The sequence below is a fragment of the Ostrea edulis genome, chromosome 3 (genome assembly GCF_947568905.1).
Source record: "Ostrea edulis chromosome 3, xbOstEdul1.1, whole genome shotgun sequence".
Taxonomy (NCBI): Eukaryota; Metazoa; Mollusca; class Bivalvia; order Ostreida; family Ostreidae; genus Ostrea; species Ostrea edulis.
Genome location: NC_079166.1, coordinates 18,606,047 through 18,623,147, shown reverse-complemented (window position 1 = coordinate 18,623,147; position 17,101 = coordinate 18,606,047). Strand labels below are relative to the sequence as shown.

Genomic DNA, 17,101 nt, shown 5'->3' with positions numbered 1-17,101 from the left:
GCGTCTTTATCAAGAGACATAAATTACATAAACAAATAACACACAAAAACGACAAGTATCGATAAACTACATTGGTGAGAAGAGTGATACACTATTGTACTGAGTGATAAAAATGGTGGTGGTTACGTTGTAAATCGTGTTTGGTAGCAGGGGACAGTTTCGCACTATAGGCCCGGTCAACTTTTTCAAAAAATGGAATTGCCCTGTATTTGAAGTGATATTACATGTGTAAAAATGTATACAATAATTTTAGGATGCATGTCAAATGTAGCTGAGTGCTTAGTAAAAATGTTGATATACAACATGTAGGTGTCACCATGATTCCTAGCATATAGATGGGTGCAAATACGAAACTAAGACACGTGGTCAGTTGCTGAAGAAATTCCGGTGAAAACATGCAGGGTCTAGCAAAAGGTCTGTAGCTGTGAGGGAAGGTGGATGGCCCCATATGAGAGGTAGATTTTTGAGAAGGGCAGATAGGGTTCTTGATTGTGCACAGTGTCTAAATCCCCATGTTTGGTACTGTGATGGTGTGGGGGTGGTGCGGATTAGCCCAAATGAGGGAAAATCAAAGCAAAAAAGGGGAACCTGCTCAGAGCATGTTTTGTGCACCAGCACCAGTATTTATAGATTACATGTAATTTAGGGTCATAATTTATTAACTACACTAATATGAAATACAAGTATTGACATAAAAGGGAAATATGATTTTTCATTAGTCTGTCATAATCTGACTTTGGTGTATACCCCCTATCCACATGTTTCAAAACCAAAGAAACTGTCCCCTGCCACCTTTAAGAGAATGGCATTTTTTGAAACCCATGGAATTCAGTCAATTTCATTAATATTATCAAGATAAATGTATTAGATATGTAATACAACCCCTTATTTCAATAGATGTATCACATTAGTGTCACAATGGTAGACAACAGAGTCAAGGGGGGTAAGCTATGCTTTAGTACTATGGAAAACCAGAATCTGGTCAAGTATCATAGTGACATGTAAGTACATGTAAATAAGCTTAGTGGTTAAAATAATGTTATTTGGGGTACTTCATATACTGTGTATTCTTTTTACATAGATTACATGTAGTTTTACATGTTCTACATGTAATTAACAAATTGTACTGATTGACAGGTCTCAGGTACAGTTGATCACATTTCTTCTCAGCACCATGATACATATTTATGAAAAAATACTTGCAGATAGAGAAATAAGTCATTTTAGAGACATATTGTACACAAAAAACACAGTTAACACCATTTTCTCATTTATGGGTGGTACTTGTAAACAAGCCACCTCCCCTTTGACATTTGACTGAATTGCATGAATCTTTAGTTTTCACTATTAGGATGGCATAGAATAGAATGTAAGAAGAGAACAGGTATTCAAAATCTTGTTGGGGAGTTGTTTACTTAATTAGAGCATATTTCAGGTCTATACATATACAGTATGTAAAGAAGTAGACAGTGAAGTTGGAAATTTTCTTGATTTTAAGAGCAGTTATGTCCCTTTATCTCTCTCTAATCCATCATTTTCTACACAGGTTCTCATGATTACATGTTCAGCATGTAGCACCACATATAAGGTCACTTTTACCATAGATACAATATACTTGTAATATTATTTGTTAGGCACAGGGATCTTACTCGAACACTCTCATCACTCTAAAATGACAACATCATACACAGAAATGTAGGGTTTTTAAATAATTTTATTGCGTACACATTTAGGGCGGTCGACATGATGTATTGGTGTAGTTTCACTCAGAATAAGTCAGATTTGTCAAAAATGGGAGTTGACGTCAATGACATGAGATGTCAGAATTCTTAAAGGTAGCAGGGGACAGTTTCGCACTATAGGCCCGGTCAACTTTTTCAAAAAATGGAATTGCCCTGTATTTGAAGTGATATTACATGTGTAAAAATGTATACAATAATTTTAGGATGCATGTCAAATGTAGCTGAGTGCTTAGTAAAAATGTTGATATACAACATGTAGGTGTCACCATGATTCCTAGCATATAGATGGGTGCAAATACGAAACTAAGACACGTGGTCAGTTGCTGAAGAAATTCCGGTGAAAACATGCAGGGTCTAGCAAAAGGTCTGTAGCTGTGAGGGAAGGTGGATGGCCCCATATGAGAGGTAGATTTTTGAGAAGGGCAGATAGGGTTCTTGATTGTGCACAGTGTCTAAATCCCCATGTTTGGTACTGTGATGGTGTGGGGGTGGTGCGGATTAGCCCAAATGAGGGAAAATCAAAGCAAAAAAGGGGAACCTGCTCAGAGCATGTTTTGTGCACCAGCACCAGTATTTATAGATTACATGTAATTTAGGGTCATAATTTATTAACTACACTAATATGAAATACAAGTATTGACATAAAAGGGAAATATGATTTTTCATTAGTCTGTCATAATCTGACTTTGGTGTATACCCCCTATCCACATGTTTCAAAACCAAAGAAACTGTCCCCTGCCACCTTTACTGACTATGGTTTAGAGAGTTTGTACCATGGTCGGGTCGGGATGAAAATAAAATTATTCTTGAAAAATTACAGAAATCAGAAAAATTTAGAGGGAAATCTTACAAAACAATGTGATTATGGAATAAAATGGTGGGAAGATAATGATATGGAGTGATTAAGTTCAAAACAATATTAGGTAGTCCGTACCATTGATGATTCGGATATGGTGAACCCGATAAGATATCTTATTTTGTTTGATTAATATAAATACAATTCGTTTCCCCGGTTTCAAGGCTCTGACCTTGAGTTCCTTTATTTAACCTTGAGTTCCCTGTTTAGCCATAGCGAGGATTCCCAGGATTGCGATTGTTGTTTGACCTTCAATACTTCCTAATTATGTTAGAACATCGTAAGAAATCATTACAATTATGAAATTTTATAGCTCTTTCTCTCTCTCTCTCTCTCTCTCTCTCTCTCTCTCTCTCTCTCTCATTTTTAAAATTTTAAAATAAAAAAAGGGGGGATGATAATAAAGGAAAAAATGTATTGACCTTGAAGACTAGTATTTTATTAATATATCATCTTAAGACCTCTAAACTATGGTAAAACATTATTCTAAATCAACATAAATTCGGATTCGCATAGCTCTTTATGTTGGGATATCAGAATTTCTAGAATGCGGCTTCAATTTGTCTGACCTTGAAAAATATATTACCTTGAAAAATAAAAATATTATTGAATCTTTTTCCTTAGACTTCTCTCCCATTCACCTATTCGATTGTTGATTTTAATGCTAGATCAGTGTCCTTTGATTGACTTTGTTTGTTGTTTAATCGTGTTCTTCTGGCAATCATTATTTTTCGCTGTTCACCATATCCGAATCATCAATGGTACGGACTACCTAATATTGTTTTGAACTTAATCACTCCATATCATTATCTTCCCACCATTTTATTCCATAATCACATTGTTTTGTAAGATTTCCCTCTAAATTTTTCTGATTTCTGTAATTTTTCAAGAATAATTTTATTTTCATCCCGACCCGACCATGGTACAAACTCTCTAAACCATAGTCAGTAAACACGCTTTACAACGTAACCACCACCATTTTTATCACTCAGTACAATAGTGTATCACTCTTCTCACCAATGTAGTTTATCGATACTTGTCGTTTTTGTGTGTTATTTGTTTATGTAATTTATGTCTCTTGATAAAGACGCGGGTTGCGTCGAAAATTTGAGTTTTAAATAACCAACAGTGTCGTGGCCTTTTCAGTGCTTTTATATATATATATATATATATATATATTCCCCTATGTGTATTTCTGACTGTTTTGCATTAGGATACACGGTGGTACTTACATATAATGCAAATAAGTATTATCATGTTCAAACGTCTCATGTATGAACATTGCTCATACTAATAGTGCAGATTTTACTCTTGTTTTGTTTTTCTTTTTATCGTCATTGCACATTGAAATGTTAACAATCATGTATACTGTATGCCCGAGAGTGCCCTAATTTGGAAATAAATCATATTCTATTCTATATCACATCTCAAGTATACTTCAGGTAAAAAGCGTCATTTAAAAGTTAAAATTTGTAATTGTACAAAATGAAGATGCTTTAAATTACAAAATTAACTTTTCACTGGTTTGCTTGTTTACATAAAAAGACTCGAGTCTTTGTTTACATAATACCGAATTATAGCTAAAGTATTGCTCTTATCCTTGCATTCAGAAGGTCCAAATTTTGGTTGTCAACATTAAATGAGCTATATTTTTAATTTTTAACATAAAAAATGAAAAAACATTTCTTTCGAAAAACGTGAACCAGTCACTTTAAAGTAGTGCAGCAGGCGTGACACGATAAAGATCCCTCCCTGCTCAGAAGCCGTAAACGCCGGGCATAAACCTACATTTTGCAGCCCTTCACCGACAGTGGTGACGTTTCCATATGACTGAAAAATTCTCAAGCGGAACGTTAAATAATATACATTGTACAACCATCAACATGAACGCGTAGCAGTTGTGAACAATGTGCGCATGAATTTTGATAGATATAGTACGTCTATTTCAACGACCGGAAATTCCGATGGAATTGAAAGTAGAATACGCAACTATTTAAGAAAATGTATATATATATATATATATATATATATATATATATATATATGTGTGTGTGTGTGTGTGTGTGTGTGTGTGTGTGTGTGTGTGTAGATAGATAGATACGAATATCTATCTATCTATGTTTAGTTTGTTTATTATATAGATAGATAATATGGAAGCGTGGAATAATTACTCCCATGATTTCTTAATACAAAACAATCCAAACATTTATTCCTTACACTTTATAATATATCAGGTTTATATGTTCGGTGTATACCCTTAATATAAACTATTACCTTACTTTATAATTTACTAGGTTGATATATATTCGTTATATACCCCCTAATAATGATTCTGAATAAATACAGAAGTGACTTCAGCAACTAATCACCAACCGATGAATGTAAAGTTCCTGCCATTGTAGATTTGGTGTCGGTTGCCCAAGCAGGGGTAAAATTACCACCCCTTCCCCTCAGGCACCGGATCCCACCTCTGGTATATCCAGGTGTCAATATTTGCCCTTCACTTGATTCTGTCTTCTTTATAGGATTTATCATGAGATTATCTTCATTGCTGGAGAGCATTGAGATTAGATGTTCGTTCAACGCGAGATAACTGCTCTAAAGAAAAGGATGGTACGGAAGTCGATAGGTGCCAGGTTATAGAATTAATATTCATTTTACTGGCAACCGCCACTTGATTTATACGTGGCGGCTGCCAGTTTAAAAAAACAATTTAATTCATATTGCTGAGTGATTATTTTGGAAAGATTTAGAAATGTACACAAACACGGATCATCGTTTTTCAAAGTGTAGGGAGAGGCGAGGCAGAAATTGTCTTCTACAATTGTTGACAAGCAGAAAAGGAACCTAAAAAATTCTCTTTTGTCCATACTTCATACTCCTAAATTGGAGGGAGGGGGCTCCGTTCGTCCTTCAATTTATCAGTTCATTCATTATTACATTTTTACCATTGATTACTACCACCAAAAGAGTGGGGTGGGGGCCAATCTGCCAATTAATCGTATTTCACACCTGAAAATGACTTAGTTTGCATTTGAAAATAACAGAAATTGAACGTTGCCACAAACGTGGAAGGTCAGCCCCGTGGTTCTACGTGCCTAATACGTTGGTATATTAAGTACACATGAAGATTTGCTCTTGCGCGAATCTGTCGACATTTGATATCGTAAAAATTTATATAACTTTGTAAATTAACAGCACAATCGAAAAATCATTAGTAAGTGGCGACTGCCAGATAATAAGTGGCGGCCGCCAGTTAAAATGAATATTAATTCTATACCGTGGCATTTATCGGCTTCCGTACAAAACAGCAGTAACATACTTTACATTTCATTCAAACACAACAAGTACTACAACACATATTTATTTCTATCTATAATTTCAAATTTGTGTACAAACAAGTGTTTTAGGAAGTGGGAATATGCTTTAGTCCACAAAAACTGTTCCTCCTAGCTACTATGTAATGACCTAGGCTTAGTGTGCCCATGGGAGTGTTAGTCCCTTCTAGGACAGCAACATACATAATGCAATAAACAAAACATGACTTTGAATCGATCTACACTCAAAATCAAGAACCTCAACACTCGAATGGTTTGAAGTGAAAAGAAAGTACATGTTTTGAAATATATTATATGCATACAAAATATTACATTTCAATGCGTCCAATAAATATGAGAGGAATCCATCCTTAATTCACTTATGATATATTGTTCACAATTAATTACATTGATTAAAGGAGCATGAACTATTTAAATTTACAACACTGTCCTTATCCGAGTTCATGTATTCTCATTAGTGTAGCACTTTGTATTTCATGGAATGGAAATTGTCTGAGTGATTGTTGGTAGGAGTATCGAGCAGCCTGAAGGTTTCCTGAGATCTGTTGACAGATACCCAGGATATGCCATGATATGTCTCTTAAGAGCACACCTACATACACCCCCTGATCATGGTGAACTAGGACCTGTAGATCATTAAGAGCTGTTTGTGCTCTCACTGTGTCAATATGTCTGTAACACAAGAACTCCATCATGTGTAACACAACTAGGGGTGGGATATACATTTTTCCTATACGGTTCTGTAAGGAAACGCCCTGCTCTGTCATTAATTCATTGATATAAATGATATTGTTTTCTAATTTGATATCCCGTGCTACAGCATGTCTTGACTTTGTAGACCAGGACTGTCCCCCTACAGCCTCGGTATACCTCTCTGCGTCTACTGTCGTGTCATACATCACATATGACTGTGCTAAGTTGACCTTTGTCATCTCTATCACAGACAAAGCTTCTGTGTATCTGAGTGTCTTGTAATAATACATTGCAATGTACAACCTGTCAGAAATAAACCCAAACTTGGCTGTGAGTTTCAACATGTGACAGGACATTCTGTCAGCAATATACATCAACTTGTTTTCAGTGGTGCTGCAGTACATGTTTTGTAATATAAAAGCAGCACTGTTAAGGACGGAGGCTGTAAGTACCTGTAACATGACAACTTGATATTGTGTAAGGGGTGAGAATGTCAACTGTTCTACTGTGTTTAGGTACTTCATAATAGGGTAGAGGTCTGATGAGAGTAGTGAATTATTGTGAAATATTTCACTAAACATTTCACTATCAAACTCGGTCTCAGACACCAGAGTCTGTTCCTCTGTACAGATTCTGAGTCTGGGGTTATAAAGGACTTTTACAATATAGGACCTGAGGGAAGGACTGTGTAACAGGGATGCTAAACCTTTTTCATAAAAACCATACAGTCTAACAAATAATCTGTTTTGTGCTTCACCGTGGATATTACTGAGAAACATGTTGTTTTCTGGAATGAAGAAGTTAGGACAGACTCCCTCATACACCCATTTAAGGATGAGTTTAAAGCAGTACCAGAAACATTTCAGGAGATTCTGTGGACACCAGTTAGGTATTTTGTTTTGTTGAATCATCCAGAAAACTGCTGTCTTCATGTGATAGGAACACAGTAATTTTTCATCATCACCTACTCCATTGTTAATGACTTCTTTTAGGAACAATTTCAGCAAACCATAAGTTAAGAATTGACAGTGGTTCATTGAGTACACAAGATTTTGTTCTGCTTGAGAAAATGAAATTCTCCATTCATTGCTTTCATGATTTCCTAATTTGTGTCCTATTGCTACAAAGTGACATCCACTTCTGACTATGTCCCTGACAACTTGTGGCTGGGGCCATGTGTGACATCTGTCTATCCATGAGGAGGCAGACGGAGGCCAGAAGTCACAAGCAAAACAGAAAGCAGTGTCGTATTCTAGAAATCCTGCCAAAACTCCACTGCCGCATGGGCCATGCACTGTTGAGTTAGGCACTACATTAGAACACGTAATCTCTCTGTATTTAGTACTAGATATGTAAAGTCCACCATTTATTGTGACTAATGCTGAGATAACGCCTCTCTCTGCTCTTGGTGTCAGTAATTGAAGTAAAGTAAATCCGGGTGGACTTTCTGATGAGACAGAAAGAATCAGGGAATGTCTGTGTACATTGTAAAACTGTCTCTGAGATAAGTCCCAGATCACTCGGTCGTTGTTAGACCAATACATAAAATCTATATCAGATCCCTTCATTCTGAACCCTTCTCTGTCACTTCCACTCAACAGTGTCATGTTCTGGCTACTTTTTATTGCTTTATTCCTCACCATCTCGTTAATGCCTACCACATCTCTCCGCATCACCACCTGTTGTGAGGTCCCCACTGTACAACACAGTCCCACAAACACGGACTCTGACATATGTTGTATACCTGTTTCACTGACAAAATAGAAATATAGTAAAAAAAAAAAAGAAAAAAGGAAGCTTTGATTAGAATGAGTTAATTAAAATTTATGGTTGGTTTTATTTCACTTGTTACTTACATTTGGGATGTTGTACTGGGGGAATCCATTGCTAGGTATTGATGTGGGTATTTACGGGTGGGAATTTCCCCAAAATCTACTTTCATTTTGTTTGAATTTAAACATACAGTCTGATTACCGCCCACTTTCTCCTTACACTTGTCAGATATATGACTATTATAGCTTTCCTTCTACATGGGATTTATTTCATTTAAATTTTATTCCTGTTTGTGAACCAATCAATGATCAATGTGACATTTGTTTTTCATATAACAATCTCCAGTTATAATTTGGTGGTTGACCATGTGACATTGACTTGGAAGTTTGACCTACTTTTAATAAAAATCTTACCTATTCAATATCTCCTGAAATATTTAAGATAGAGCTTTTGTGTTTTTGTAGATAAATTTCTTATGGTACATGTGTTTGTCTTTCATATCATATACCACGATCTATGTATGACCGTGTGACATTGGTCTTATCTAGAACAGCTAGATCATGTTAGTCAAATGTTAGTGTGTTATATGTCTTATCTAGAACAGCTAGATCATGTTAGTCAAATGTTAGTGTGTTATATGTCTTATTTAGAACAGCTAGATCATGTTAGTCAAATGTTAGTGTGTTATATGTCTTATTTAGAACAGCTAGATCATGTTAGTCAAATGTTAGTGTGTTATATGTCTTATTTAGAACAGCTAGATCATGTTAGTCAAATGTTAGTGTGTTATATGTCTTATCTAGAACAGCTAGATCATGTTAGTCAAATGTTAGTGTGTTATATGTCTTATCTAGAACAGCTAGATCATGTTAGTCAAATGTTAGTGTGTTATATGTCTTATTTAGAACAGCTAGATCATGTTAGTCAAATGTTAGTGTGTTATATGTCTTATCTAGAACAGCTAGATCATGTTAGTCAAATGTTAGTGTGTTATATGTCTTATTTAGAACAGCTAGATCATGTTAGTCAAATGTTAGTGTGTTATGTCTTATTTAGAACAGCTAGATCATGTTAGTCAAATGTTAGTGTGTTATATGTCTTATCTAGAACAGCTAGATCATGTTAGTCAAATGTTAGTGTGTTATATGTCTTATTTAGAACAGCTAGATCATATTAGTCAAATGTTAGTGTGTTATATGTCTTATCTAGAACAGCTAGATCATGTTAGTCAAATGTTAGTGTGTTATATGTCTTATCTAGAACAGCTAGATCATGTTAGTCAAATGTTAGTGTGTTATATGTCTTATTTAGAACAGCTAGATCATGTTAGTCAAATGTTAGTGTGTTATATGTCTTATCTAGAACAGCTAGATCATGTTAGTCAATTGTTAGTGTGTTATATGTCTTATCTAGAACAGCTAGATCATGTTAGTCAAATGTTAGTGTGTTATATGTCTTATTTAGAACAGCTAGATCATGTTAGTCAATTGTTAGTGTGTTATATGTCTTATCTAGAACAGCTAGATCATGTTAGTCAAATGTTAGTGTGTTATATGTCTTATCTAGAAAAGCTAGATCATGTTAGTCAAATGTTAGTGTGTTATATGTCTTATTTAGAACAGCTAGATCATGTTAGTCAAATGTTAGTGTGTTATATGTGTAATTTGAATTCATTATCAGTTATACTGTGATCCTTTGGGGTAGGTTGAGGCCACAATATGGGGGTCAAAATTTTTAATGGGAATAAAGATTTAATAAAAAATCACAACAGCAGGGCCAAGGTGACTCAGGTGAGGGATGTGACCCATGGGCCTCTTGTTTATCAATTTGTGTTAAATGTAAATATTTAAAGCCTTGAAATATTGTATATCCTTCGTAATTTTAAGAAAAGATTTTGTAGTCTTTCTTTTGCTTCTGATTACATGAGCTGAAAAATTCAAAGTTAACATATTGACAGTACTGCACAGTCGCGGATTCAACCCCCCCACCCCCCCGTTGTGACCAATAAAAAAATCAATAAAACAATAGCAAAAGTGTTAAGCTTTGACATTTTATACACAATCAAGTGCATTAATATAAACGAAAATGAATAATTGGTGGTTATTTATTGATTTTAATATTTATAAAGTATAGCTAGAATAATCAATTAAAGTAACCTAAACAGCCTCGAAACCCTGAGTCCCCAGACCCCAGGCTATCTCCCCTCCCCTCCCCCCCCCCCCCCGGTGACGAAAACTATGAAAAAAAATGATAAAATCCTTGGTCCACCACTGCTACCATTACGTAAACAGAGCTAGATACCAACCAATGAAACATTTATATAAACATTGATCAATCTTGTAAATCATATATAAGGAATACAAAATCGAGATCAGTGCAAACATGGACCCCCTCAAACACCAGAGGTAGGATCAGCTATCTGGGAGGAGTAAACATCCCTTTCTGACCGGTCATTCACGTCTAATTTCGGCTGAGATATGTTGATCAGACCGTGAATTATATGAGAAAAACGATCTAATAGTTGGTATGACAATATTCGACCTAACGAAAGGTTGTTTTTGCAAATAAGATCATTATAACGATCGTAGAATTTGCAAAATGCTAATTTTAAACGATAATGTTGAAAGTCATGCAACATCAACGTATTTTTCAGTAGCCTGTAGTAGAAATTCATCTTATACAGAACATGCCCTGTCGTATCAAATCAATCTCAGAATTGGTATCATACACAGCACATGCTCTCGCGTATCGAATCAATTGAGAGTCATAAACACCGTACACAGATGATACACCATATGGGGAGTTGACGATGGGGAAGCTGAAATCCCCTCGTTTGTCTTGAAGTTGAGTTGCTAGTTTGCCATTAAAATCTATGTTTAAGAAAACATCCAAATATGAAACATACGTGGAAGACTGTGGTATCTTTTACTTTGAGTTCACTGGGATATATCAAATTGACATAAGAATAAAAATGATGAATACATGTTTAAATGAAACGTCATTGTATTTAAATGCCGAGTCCATAGCAAGAGATCTCTTCTTCTCGTGTAAAAGCTTCAATGTTCCTCTTTATCTAATATACATGTATTATAATTCTGTTTTTTGAGAGCAATAGAAGTTTTAGACCTTAAAGATTTGCAGTGGATTGAATCGAAACTCTGTACAATGGCCTGATGTAAAAATGGCAGCAGAACTTGTCTTTCATTATTTTTGTTGTTCTGGAACAGTGTCTGATGTTGTTTTCGGAGAATATTGTAATACACACGATACGTACAACATTTATTGACAGAAGTGGCCTTGTTTTATCTCTCAATTTTCATTACCAGTATCAATATTCTTTAGATGTTGGATTGTACACAAACATATTGGTTTCCAGATTATCATTTTTCACATGCTTTGTTTAAAAACACACACATACCCTAAAGAACCCAACGATGTTTTGGTCTTCAATTTCAAATGCTAAGTAAACAGTTTGTAAAGAAGGTGTTGCACGTCTCGTGTTAATTTCCCTAAAGGTGTTGCATGAAAAATCGAAAAAATTAACTTATTCAAATATATGATAAAACCAATTGGAACGTATCTCTTGATTCAATAATTTTTGAAAATAAGTTTAAAAGACGTGTATTGACAAAATTAGCCAAAATATTTCGAGTTTAAATCAAGCAATAAGCGATTTATATGATTTTTAGGGCATTTTTTTTGTAAATTTAAAAAAAATCGAAACGACTTCACTGGTATTATTTTCAACTTCACCTGTAAGTTAATTTTCCTTAGTAATCTATGGTCTACTGCGTGGTCCAGTGGTTGAGGTAGTCGACTCTTATATGTAAAGGTGTTTTCTATTTTTAATACGACCGGGTTCGACTCTCCCACGAACACATTTTTTTCCCCATATTACGTTTTCCATCTAGTTTTTTTTCTTAATTGAAACACGCTTCTAGTTTTTATATATGTTTCTTGTAAAATCTCTGTTTATTCGAGTTTGAAATAAGCTTCTAACCTGGACACTGTTTAGTTTGTGAATAGGACTCTCGACAAACACGCCGAATACAGCATACAATACCATGTGTTTTAATAGTCAAGTTTGCTAACGAGAACTTGTATGTTTTTTCTGAATCAAAGTTGTTGACAAAGACATACTACCTTTTACGAGAAACCGTTGTGAACTATGCAAAGCTTCGGAAGAAAAACTTTAAGGCCAAACAAGGTAAATAACCGTTAAACAGTTTGAGTTTATATGAATTCCAGTAGCAAATTGCTATATTGAATCAATTTTTACAAGTGTATGTACTTCTAATAATGTTGAACTCTATCAATGCATATTAAATTCCCATATTTTGTTTTGCGGTCAGTCATGTAAAGTTGCCAATTGTTGGTTGTAGAAAATAATACATACGAATATAAGAGCTTTTGGACTGTAGTAGTATAGAATAATAAATATTTGATACACTTGTAACATGTAACTGTATACATTGTATCTGATACTCAGGAAAAAAGAAGACAATTTAATTTTCACGATTTCAAAAATTATGTTTAGACTACATGTATAATGTATTGACACATAAAATGTATTAGAAATTGTCCTAGTACTGGGGAATCCTTCAGGTATTTAAATGGCAAATACGTAATGAGTATAAATATGAATGAAGGTCAGTTCTACGTCACGAGTGCTGGCACAGAGCTCCGATTAGGGAAAATTCCCGCTTCGGTGCAACACCCTCTTTCATATATTCACGATCACAAATCCTTTATTTTAAAGTAAAATGAAGAAAACACATCTGACAATACAGGGGGTCGAACCAGGGACCACTGACCCTTCAGACAGGTGCGTTATTAAGGTGAATCATTCGAACCACTAGTATTCCGTCACTGCTGGTCTGACCATGCTACACTTTTATATTATCAGAATCGGTCTCGTATATCAAGTACCAGACAATCTAATCAAAGTTAGATGTTAAAGATACTCTATCGTGAGGAGATCCAAAACATGTAATCCTAATTAGAGTTCCACTGACCAAGTGGTGCCTGGAACAGATCAACGTCCAGAGGACAAGGGAGACAATTATCAAACATATAACATCATGCATTCTTCTAACAGATTTAACAGACACACTCTAAACTCGTTATTTATTAGCATACTACAGTGTAACATGGTTATAGCGAAAACATCAGGTACTCTAAACTCGTTATTTATTTGTGTACTACAGTGTAATATGGTTATAGTGAACTCACCAGGTACTCTAAACTCGTTATTTATTAGCATACTACAGTGTAATATGGTTATAGCGAACACATCAGGTACTCTAAACTCGTTATTTATTTGTGTACTACAGTAAAACATGGCTATAGCCAAAATATAGTGATTTTAAAAAAAATTCACTTAAGGCAGTTATGTTTATTTAAGACTTCATTGCTATCTTTGTGCTTTATATAAAATATTTCAAATACAGTGTGTATCTTTCACGATCGTCTTAGATGTACTTTAAGTAACTGTCTAATATCATTTCCAATCTGAACGCTCGTGTAGCGGGTGACTATGGCGAGAATTCCATCGTCATCGAAAGCAAGTGTTTTACTTCCTATATACGCGCTGGTCACAGACTGCTAGAAGATTTGGTTCCGAAAGTCGTGAGTTCCACCCCGGACAGGAGCGGAAGTGGGTATCAAAAATATAGTGAACTAGATGAAACCCCGCGCAAGCGCAGGAAATCACAATCAAATAACACTGCGTAGAGGAAGGACTTTTTTAATTGGAATTGTTGCGCACATGAATTGAATGAACTATATTTTTAATTCCAATGAATTTTGCGAGTATTAGTTATGTTATATAAATTTATTGATACCATATACAGTAAATAAAACTTGATTGGAGCTCTAAATTAAATGTTCTTTATGTAACATAATGATCTCTCTCCGTAATGAAAATTAGAGAATGACTTTAGGACTGCAATTGTCATGCCGAATAGTTTACCAAAGACAAAATGAACGCTCGTTCATATTTCAAAATTTGAAACTCAGTATTTCAAGTGTGTATGTAATGGTAGTTTTTGTCCATTGCGACAAAATTATGAATACACATCGTTTTTTCTCGTCAAACGCAATAATCGAAAACATAATGCACTAAATGAATGACAAACTGCAATATTGTAAATATTGGCCTGGTTTCTTAGACATTGTCAGGTAGTATACAACCTAATTTCGGTAAATGTTTTAACTTTAAAGTTAATAAGGTATAAACGTCCCCCAGAAAAGTCCGGGATCATTCGATATCTGATCTATTGAGAAGTTTTCAGCTTATTACATGTACTTACTTTCAATTGAGATCTGTGTCATCACAAAACATGTTCAACCAAAATGAAAACTTTTATGTGTTTATCCATGTGTTTGTACATACCAGTAACTGTTAATAAATCATTACAAAAAGTCGTAACAGTGAATTCTATATATTCACGGGAAAAATTAAAAACATCTAAAATATCAAATGAATATCGTATTCAAAAATTTATTGATGTGCTAGGTCGTTGGTCTCGGGAAGAGGGATTGTTCCTCGTTGAATAAGATGTATATAAGTAATACAATTATAAGTCTTCATAAAATGTATACATATAACTAACACTAAACACCTACATTGTACACTATATGCTGATCAATTAAAACAACTAAAGTCACTGAAACATTTAATGACTTTTTTGTAAATGTGGCTAAAAACATTGGAAATTGACCATAACCACCCAAGTATAAAGTCTATCAATGAAAACTTTCCACAACTCGGAGACAGATCATTCCAGTTTAAACCTATAGATGAAACTTTTCCAAACATATATAGATATGATAAGCATTAAAAATGCTACAGGTTTGGATGGGATTTCTCCCAAGGTATTGTATCTTGCAAAGCCTATTATTGACAAACCATTTACAAAACTCATGAATGTGTCCTAGACTTATTCTGTCTTTCCAGACTCCTTGAAAATTGCTCAGATAGTCCCCATACTCAAGAAAAACAGTGTACTAGATAAAGGTAATTATAGACCAGTTATCGTATTACCAGCTATATCTAAGATATTTGAAAATACTATCAACACTCAATTATCAGCCTATTTTGATGAAATTGTCCCTCCCTTTCTAGCAGTATGTAGGCCAGGCTTTGGATGTCAGTCCACCCTTTTAAGAATTACTAAGGAATGGAAGAGAGCACTTAATGAAAATAAGTATGCCGCTGCTATCCTTATGGACTTATTTAAGGCTTTTGATTGTCTCCCCCCAAACCTCATTCTGCTTAAACTAAAATCTTATGGTATCTCTCCACCTGCTGTAGATCTACTACATAGCTAGCTATCTTGCAGAAAACAGTGTGTCAAAATTGGCCAAAATATAAGTCCCTTTCTTGATATTTTCAAAGGGATACTGCAGGGTTCTATACTCAGACCAGTGATGTTTAATATTTTCATCAATGTTATTTATTATTTTATTAAAGACTCAGCTTTGAATAACTATGCCGATAACAACACCCTATCCCATTCTTATTTTGTTTTAGACAATGTTATTAATACACTTCAAAGGGAAAGTGACATTCTCATGGACTGGTTTTCAGCAAACAAAATGCAGGCGAACGCAAATAAAATAAAATAAAATAAAAATCAAGCAATATCTCTCGGTAGAAAGTCGCATGATAAAAACATAACTTTATAACTTTTAACTTAAATGATACAACTTTTGCACTGCGAGGAAAAAGTGAAGCTGCTTGGTGTTATTGTTAATCTAAATTTTAATTCCCAATTTCAAATATTTGTAAGAAAGCAACTCGTCAATTAAATGTAATAAAGCGTATAGGGAAACATCTTTGTAGGTTGGGTAAACTCACCATCAACCATTCTTTTATCATGTCAAACTTTAGTTACTGTCCTCTGGTATGGCACTTTTGCGGTGAACAAAATTGTAAAAAAAAAAAAAAAAAAAAAAAAAAAAAAAAAGGAAATAAGCCCTACGACTTATATATGTAGACCATACTAGTACATATAATCAAATATTAGATAAATCAAATCTTCCCTCACTGAAAAACCAGGCGTATGAGAGCCATGGCCCTGGAAGTTTTTAAAATTGTAAATAAACAAAGTTCATTGTTCCTACAAGACTTGGCCCAGCTAAGAAACGCGAGGTATAATTTCAGATACCAAAAGACCTTGGAACTTCCAAGACCAAGAACTACTGCTAGGTATGGTCAAAGGTCATTCAGCTATGCAGCCGCCACATTGTGGAACTCTTTACCCAACCATATAAGGGAAATTTCCTCCTTCAATCAATTTAGAACTTTTATCGACACTTGAAGGGGGACAACGGCAGATGCATCTCCTGTCGAGGACACGGTGTGGAGGTGCATGTCTGTATGAATATCTAATTTTTCAATTTATATACTGTTTTAGTTTGCTGTTTCCTTTATGCAAATTTTGCGGCCTTTCATCTGCATTACTACCAATTTTTACCTTTTGTTTAATTTTTTATTTTTGTTCCGTCTTTTGAAAGATTTATTTTTAATTCATCTTTCTAAACCCCTTTTTATATACTTTTTAACTTAATTATTATTGACTGCTCTATATTATTTATTTTATTATTATATTTCACGTTATAACAATTATAATGCTTCTTAACAATTCTTAATGCTGTGGTTTGAATTAAGTGCTTAAATGTTATAGTGAAAGACT

General features: G+C 34.6%; 1 protein-coding gene across 2 annotated transcripts; it reads right to left on the bottom strand.

The window, feature by feature from the left end:
* Positions 1 to 5,946: 5,946 nt before the first annotated feature.
* Positions 5,947 to 8,601, bottom strand: LOC125674609 (uncharacterized). 2 transcript variants are annotated; one of them, XM_048911827.2, is made up of 2 exons: positions 8,486 to 8,601; positions 5,947 to 8,381 (listed from the first exon to the last, which is right to left on the bottom strand). In XM_048911827.2, exons 1-2 carry the CDS (start codon positions 8,569 to 8,571, stop codon positions 6,368 to 6,370), a joined length of 2,100 nt encoding a protein of 699 aa, XP_048767784.2. In that variant the 5' UTR covers positions 8,572 to 8,601; the 3' UTR covers positions 5,947 to 6,367. The 2 variants fall into 2 exon arrangements, with proteins under 2 accessions (XP_048767784.2, XP_056016241.1); XM_056160266.1 differs by having other exon boundaries at positions 5,947 to 8,373; positions 8,486 to 8,598.
* Between the last annotated feature and the right edge of the window lie 8,500 nt (positions 8,602 to 17,101).

Bases quoted from the DNA above. Each gene is read 5' to 3' on its own strand.
- LOC125674609 (XM_048911827.2), bottom strand. From the start codon at position 8,571: ATGAAAGTAGATTTTGGGGAAATTCCCACCCGTAAATACCCACATCAA. The intron at 8,382-8,485 runs GTAAGTAACAAG...CTATTTTGTCAG, and splicing joins CCCAGTACAACATCCCAAAT to TGAAACAGGTATACAACATA.